The sequence below is a fragment of the Durio zibethinus genome, chromosome 10 (genome assembly GCF_047325235.1).
Source record: "Durio zibethinus cultivar Kanyao isolate XHJ-2024 chromosome 10, ASM4732523v1, whole genome shotgun sequence".
Classification (NCBI taxonomy): domain Eukaryota; kingdom Viridiplantae; phylum Streptophyta; class Magnoliopsida; order Malvales; family Malvaceae; genus Durio; species Durio zibethinus.
Genome location: NC_143171.1, coordinates 5,644,219 through 5,651,665, shown reverse-complemented (window position 1 = coordinate 5,651,665; position 7,447 = coordinate 5,644,219). Strand labels below are relative to the sequence as shown.

General features: G+C 34.5%; 1 protein-coding gene across 12 annotated transcripts; it reads right to left on the bottom strand.

Moving 5' to 3' along the window:
* Nucleotides 1–477: 477 nt before the first annotated feature.
* On the bottom strand, nt 478–6,400 carry ABA1 (zeaxanthin epoxidase (ZEP) (ABA1)). 12 transcript variants are annotated; one of them, XM_089766561.1, is made up of 18 exons: nt 6,271–6,395; nt 5,503–5,895; nt 4,962–5,124; nt 4,691–4,765; nt 4,132–4,232; nt 3,881–3,993; nt 3,427–3,638; nt 3,144–3,235; nt 2,501–2,615; nt 2,300–2,403; nt 2,093–2,131; nt 1,893–1,938; nt 1,749–1,813; nt 1,558–1,644; nt 1,315–1,405; nt 1,121–1,206; nt 950–1,037; nt 478–755 (listed from the first exon to the last, which is right to left on the bottom strand). In XM_089766561.1, exons 1-18 carry the CDS (start codon nt 6,318–6,320, stop codon nt 639–641), a joined length of 2,037 nt encoding a protein of 678 aa, XP_089622687.1. In that variant the 5' UTR covers nt 6,321–6,395; the 3' UTR covers nt 478–638. The 12 variants fall into 12 exon arrangements, 10 of the variants coding, with proteins under 10 accessions (XP_089622687.1, XP_089622688.1, XP_089622689.1 ...); XM_089766562.1 differs by lacking the exon at nt 6,271–6,395 and adding an exon at nt 5,975–6,218 and having other exon boundaries at nt 5,503–5,884; XM_089766563.1 differs by lacking the exon at nt 2,093–2,131 and having other exon boundaries at nt 478–745; nt 1,315–1,369; nt 6,271–6,400.
* Nucleotides 6,401–7,447: the final 1,047 nt, after the last annotated feature.

The window sequence follows — 7,447 nt, the reverse complement described above, 5'->3', positions numbered from 1 at the left end:
GCAAAAACTGGGGATAGGTTACATCTTACATGTGCGTGACATGGGCATTGTTCACTGACTTTGTAATGAAATTGGGTCCAATCTGTCAGTAAATTATTTCCAAAGTTATGCCTACCAGTTTTCTAGTTTCTCATAGACAATTACTTGGCACCATCCAAGGTTCCATCCTAGACGATAAGGTCCCTACCCCATGTTTAGAAGAGTCTGGAAACTAAAAATTTTAACCAGAAGCAGTAGCTGTTTAAAGAAACAATACAAGTCAACTCCAAGAGACCGCCAAAAATGTCTTTTGCTCTTAACTTGAAACATTGAAGTTGCCGACAATCGCATAGACTAAAAGTTCGAATAATCAAAGTTCAAATATTTACAACCTCAACTAAAAAAACAGTGAAGTTGTGTGAAGGTTTCATTGAGGATTTTTTTTTTTTTTTTTCAAAATATGGTGTAAGTTTACTAAAGAAGCACTTGGGGGAAAAATACCGTTAAATGTTTGCATATGACTGCTTAACATAAATGAGATATAGTTTTCAAAAAGAATGGAAGTTGACATTTTCCTATTCTTGCTCTGCCTGAAGGTAAGCACGGGTATATGACATTTAATCCACCAGTGTAAATAAATGTTGTACAATGCTATAAATTCACAAAATGACAGGTTCATAACTTTTCAAACTGCCTGAAGAATTCCACCATCTTCCATCCCAGCAATCTTTGGAGGCGATCTCATAACCTTTACCCGGAGGGCTGCCTGCACATTGCTTGGAATTTAAGACGAGGTTTAAGTTATGAAAAAGTGGTAGAACTAAGTGTATTTATGATAAAAGTGAATAAATGAGCTGCAAATGTTTTAGAGATGCGAAAATGACTTGAATTAGAAGATCTCGCGAGAAGCAAATGTTGAATAACATTTCTGCAGTTGTTGGTAAACTCATATTTAGATGTTATTTATTACCTTGTTACCGGATCCAAACTCAATAACATCTGAGGGACGAAGACGAGTAGAAACGCTTGGGGGTACCCTAGATCTTCTGCCTTCATGGCTGCACATACAGAGTTTAGTTTTAGACAGAAACTCCGGGAAATTTGACATGTATAAAGAGGTTCCTTACTGCACTTGACTTACAGGATATAGGTCCCATGTTCACTCTGCAAATCAATTAGGAAGAATGAACCATCTTTATAGCTGATTCGAGCATGTGTTTTGGATACCTGAGATAATTAGGCAAAAGAAAACAGAAAATCATTCAACGTAATTGTTGCAGAAGAGAGCAAACTGCGTTAGCTCTAGATCAGAGTTTTGAAACAGTTGAAAAACACCTGCGGTGAAGGTATCACCACTGTAGTTCCAGGAAAATTCTCATTCTTTTCACTCCTGCAATGGCCATTAAGCATCGACAGACATAAATTACTATAAGAGAAAAGAAGTAGACCGGTCAATAGGATTGATTAAGCTGCCATCAATTAACTTTCGCTTGGAATTCCACCCCCAAAAAAATGAAAAAAAAAAATCCCTTTTAATGACATAAATATACTACAAACAAATTATAAGCAAATACGTACCCAATCATGAAAGTTTTGCTCTCATCCCTTCTTAAACAAATAGGTTGCAAGGCAACTGCTTCATTTCCAACTGGCAACAAAAGCCACCTGCAAAACAGACAAGAAAGATAATAAAATATAAGAGCCTATCGTGTTGAATAATTTGTCAGAAAATATGATGAAATTCACAAATATAAAACTATCATACTCACTCTCCATTGATAGTCCGCTCCAATGCATCATTGTCTTCAAACCATGTTCGCAATTGGTCACTTGCCTGAAGAAATTACTTAACAGATGTTTCAAATAGTTTCTATAGCCATTTATGCAGAATCAGTAGGATGAAAGCAGCATACCTTGTCTGACAGTCTGCAACTTAAGGACCTACCCTCAAGTTTTGAGCTGCAAACATGTCAATTCGTTTTTAGAAGGAAGAAGAAATCAGAAACTTTGTCCTAAGATCTTATAGAATTCTTTTAGAACAGTTTTCCAAACCCCCTTTTGTCCTTTCCCCAACTTCAATTTTTTGCAATTTCAAAAGTTTTTGTCACTAAACTCTTTCCTGGCTCTACGTTCAGAATGCCATTTCATGAGTCTGTCAAAAAAGAAGCAATAGTACCATAGAACTCACTGAAACGCAGAAGATTTTGAAACTAAGAAAAAAATTGGTGAACAGAAGATGGTAGTTAACTCTTCTAAAGATGTTCCATGAATGTCAAGACAAAGATAGAAGCAGAAGATAACATGCATTTCAAGATCTAACCTGTTACCACCTAAGACCCAATTGAGCATTAAGGGCATAGCTAAGTTGATAAAAAATCTGCCACCAATTCTTCCTGGATGCGGGATCCGAAATTTGGTCAAAAACTGCAAAGCAGGTCATTTGTCATGGTGATTATGCATGCAATTTTTTCACAATTATTGACTTTATATAATTATTGACTTACATAAAATGATTTCTTACCGACAATGGACCAAGCCCTACACCTAAGTAAGCCTTGTAAGTTGAAGCCATGATTGCAGCCATTCTTGCCATTCCATGGATGATGGCAACTCGAAGTCTTCTAGCTCTCTCATAGCTGCGAAATAAATGAGTCAGTTTTGGATTGCAGAAAATAGATACGGCGGACCAATGATATCTAAGTAAGTTGGTTGTACAGATGTCATACATTATATAAAGAAATCATTATTAGCAGACAGCATGGGAAATTTTCAGTGAAAATCTAGACTGTGATGAATGAATCTGTTAAATTCAAGGATAAGCAAAGTTTTCCAGACATAAGAAACAATCCAAAAGATGCTGGCTAATGATATTCTACTTCTATGGTTTAGAACAACTCTTTCCTTATTAAGTACTGAATCAAAAGATACTCACTAATGATATTCTACTTCTGTTGTTTTGAAGGACTCTTTCCTTACTAAGTACTTAGTCAAGTAAAACCAGGCAGGGAACATGCAGTTGAACATGCTATATATATTCAAAAATTCAGTCTGAGAGATGAGTACTTTCTAAATATAATTTTTTGATTGAACACGCAGTTTTGACCTCCTTTTTTTAAATATTTGAGCCTTTCAAACTATTTAGGAAAAAGGAAATGCCGTAATACCTCTTTAAAGAAGATACAATATCAATAGAAGTCCTTGACTCAACACTTTGTTTCCATCCCTTATCAAGTTCCAATGCTAATTGGTAACTGTCCTGCATAATTGAAGGAAAAAAAATGTGCTTATTTGGCATGAGGTTCTCTTGGATAACCTGATATCCTTCTGATTATTGTAAAAACATGGCAAACACTAGTAAACTAACGTGGTTTTAACAACATATACACTATCTAGGGCAATGCTTAAATTTGGGGAAAGAACTGCCAAGACATTGGTTTCAAGACATACCTCAATGGCCATACATCCCCCTTGACCCATATTTGGCTGCATTGCATGGATAGAATCCCCAAGCAAGGTTACACGCCCCCTTCCCCAAGTTAGCGAGGGTGTTCGGTCATATATGTCACGCCGAAGAATTGAATCTTCATCAGTAGCAAGTAACAAATCTATCACATTATCACACCAACCCTCGAATATTTTAAGTAGTCTCTCCATTTTACCTGCAAAAATATGAAAAGCAAAAACATTAGAATACACTAAACCAATACAGAAATTAACAGTCAAATCCTATAAGTTAGAAACATTCAATATAAGCATTCTTATTAGTTGAAAATTTAAAAGAAATGTTTATGCACTTGATGTGTAAACAAAATAAATAACTTTCAGGGCAACTGAAGCTGCTTTCAATGTTTTTGTTAGTTTATATACTGAATTCTAACAATAAACATTGGAGGTTATCTACCATTGCTATCCACACCACCAGCTGGCTCCTTGTGAAATGCATACCACTGCATCTTTCCAGCACCAACATCTGAGGAAACAAAGTACTGCTTGTGTCCCAAAAATACACGGTACCTTCACAGGAGAAGTTTCAATATAAGCAACTATATGTAGCAAAGCCCCATGACATTCTAATCATACCCTAAGGTTAGAAAAAATACAGACTCATGATGTAAAGTCAATCATATTATGAAAAAACATAATGGAACATACCCAACAGACTCAATATCAGCAGGCACAAAATCTGCAATACCAGTGTAGCAAGTGTAGCCCGAGTATACAGCATCATTTGGCCCAAACAAGTTCTTCCTCACCTGAAAAGGAAAATTTTACAAACCATGATACCAGTTCAACATTTCAAGTATTGAACAACTAGTGACAAAACAATCAATGCCGCCATTGGTGAAAACTTCAAGTTGTATTTAGATTTTGATTTTGCTCAATTAGGGCAGACTAATGAAAAGAATTCATGTAGCTGACCAAGTTTAGAGTTAAGGATTAGTTTCTAATTTTGTTTTGCTGTTAGTACCAAGGGACCATACTGTCCATTCCCATTGTAGGTCAGCTCATGTTTCCTACAACTGAGTTTTCTTTATAAAACTGGATTTTAGCAATTATTTCAGCTTTAAAATAGCTTACTGAAAAAACTTTGATAATCAATTTGTCAGGGACATCTTGTCAAACTAAGCTTTAGACTAGGCTGTTAACAATCCAGTGTCTTAACACACAAAGCCTATGTTCTGCCTGTACAACTAAATTAAATAAAATGTACCTTCGACCATATTCCATCAGCTCCAACAAGAAGATCACCTTCATAGCGCATTCCATTTTCCAGTACCACAGTAACCTGAACTTTTAAATTACATAATTAGAAAAAAATGTCAACACAAAAGAATCAGCCAGAGGAGGCAGAAAGAAAATAACCCCTAAAGCCAGCTTGCTGAACATTAAAAGAAACTAATAAAATAGAAGATTTCATCCTTTCCTTTAGCTACAATGACTGTTAAGCAGATGATCTCGACCTATTGGCATATTCATATTACCTTATGTCCATCATCCTCAAAATCAACAACATTGCTCTCATTAAAAATTATGTCTTGGCCAACTGCATGAACCAGGATTTCTTGCAAAGTCATCCTACTAATAACTCTTGTAACTGGAAGCCCCCTTTCTGCTGCAGGGGTGAAAGTATCAAACTTGATGTACCTGTTTAAACCATGTATTATCTATTGTGATTGGATTTTCATAACCAATATTTAGACAAGGCAGCCAAACAACAGTATTAGATACAGAAACAGAAGTTAGGTAAAATATTATTATCCACAGCAGGGAGGTCTTCCTCCATTGTCTCACCTAGTAGCTTACCATATCAACATCCACAAATTTTATTCTTTTTGGGTTTCCAATCTTTGAGAAGTTATTTTAGCTATTACCTTTTAACAGAAAGATAACACTATCTAAAATTTTGCAATAAGCGAGCCAAACATATAGGATATAGCAAACATTACAACCAAAAACAATTTCAGGAGGGAGAAAAAAAAAAAAAAAAAAAACTTAATGCAAGAACCCTTAACTACTACTTACCAAGTACCGGAAACCCCATCAACCAATCCATTAATTCTATCTCCAGTGATGCACCCTGCCTCCATAACTTTCTCAGCAACTTCCATATCAATAGCCTCTAAAGCAGCCAATGCATTGCTTTGTATCTGAATTGGACCCCTATATTGCCCCTCACCTCTTATAGCACTCAAATCCTTCTCAAACACCAACACATCAAAACCTTTCTTTTTTGCAGCCAATGCAAAAACCAATCCTCCAATACCACCCCCAGCAACCAATATCCTCAGCTTCTTCTTCTCCAATTGATTCCCATCAAATTCATTCTTCTCACTTGTCTTTGAAACACCTTGGGTTCCAGCTGCTACTGTAGCTTTGACTTGTACAAGTCCCTTCTTTTGGTTACCTGCGTTGCTTCTAAATTGATAATTACAATGTATACAAGGCGAGGATTCTAATGGAATATACTTAGAGATGGAAACTGGAAACTGGGTACCCGTGAAAACAATTGCTGAAGGCTTTTGAAACAAAGTTGCAGCCATTGTTTTACCAAAAAAAAAACAGACTTTTCAACTTTCAAGTCCTCGTTTGTTGGTTCAAATAAACAAAAACAAGAAATTTGATTTTCTTTCTGTCAGAGGAAAACACTTTCGGTTTTCAAAAAAGTAAAGCTAGGGAAGGTAAGAAAGAAAGCAAATTGAACAGATTTCCCAATTGGAAACTGGACAGAACAGAGGGACAAAGAGAGAATGAGAGGGAGTGAGAACAATTATAAGCCAATCACTCATGAACCTGAATGTAAAGAATTGTGCTGCAACAATCATGGAGATTCCAATTGCCATGTGGCAGAATCTGAAATTCCCACCGCACTATCTTGGGAAGAAATATCTGACCGACGTTCATATTTTCTGTGGTGGTGTTGAAAATACTTTAGCTTTCTTGCCATTGAACAACTTGACGTAGTCAACCGCCTTCACTAAAAACAAAAAAGAAAAAAAGCACTTTATAGTCAGCAACTTGGATTTTTTTATCTTTCAAATAAAAATAAAAATTTATATTGCATTTTTTATCTTTATAATTTAATTAGACATTATTACAAATAATAAATTTTACATTAATTTGATTTAATTTTAAATATGAATACAAATTTCAATTAATTTACATTTTATTAATTTTATTTATTTATAAATATACAATTATATATTTAAAAACAGATAAAACAATAGTATTCATATTAAAACCAATACTAATTATTTTAAATTGGAGATAAAATAAATTTTATATTAATTAAATTAAAATATTATATTTACATGTTCAAAATATCTTCAATTTAATTAATCTCTACTTTAATATGTTGTATCGATCCTAAAGCGTCATTATTATCATGTAATAAAAAAAACTTCACTTTCGGTTAAAAAAAATGATAAATCAGAGTTCTTAACGTAAAATGAGGGGATTGCAACATTGAGCTTGGTGGTGCTATCAAACGGTGTCTAGTATCTACTTTTAGCGGTTTGGATAAGATCATCGGACAATAATTAATTAATTAATGTTAGTTAAAGTTACCTTGACACCTCAAGACAATGTCATTGGTTGTTGATGGATCCACTTTAGGTCAGCTGTTAACACGTGGCTTATATTCGATCAGAAACCATTGACCGGGACGAGAAGAGTAATTAATTCTACAAAAGTATGGTCCATTAATTCAGAATAAATCTATCTACAAACAATAAATAAATGTATCCATAGGCTCACCTTGGAGGAGTACAATTTTTAGAATAAATTTCGCTGTTAGACTCTTCGAATTATTACAAAATTTAAAACTACATCGTTGCACTTTATCTTGTCCAAATCTATTCTACTGTAGACAAAAAGAATCTTTTAAAAATTTTGTAGTAGGTAGTTTTTTTTTTTTTAATTATTCTGTTGTCTTCGAAAGCTTTTATGCATAGCTCGAGAAATTTTTTTT

Bases quoted from the DNA above. Each gene is read 5' to 3' on its own strand.
- ABA1 (XM_089766557.1), bottom strand. From the start codon at position 6,020: ATGGCTGCAACTTTGTTTCAAAAGCCTTCAGCAATTGTTTTCACGGGT. The intron at 1,814-1,892 runs GTATGCTGCTTT...TAATTTCTTCAG, and splicing joins GTTGCAGACTGTCAGACAAG to GCAAGTGACCAATTGCGAAC. The intron at 1,207-1,314 runs GTGTTTTTCAAC...TAATTATCTCAG, and splicing joins TGGTGATACCTTCACCGCAG to GTATCCAAAACACATGCTCG.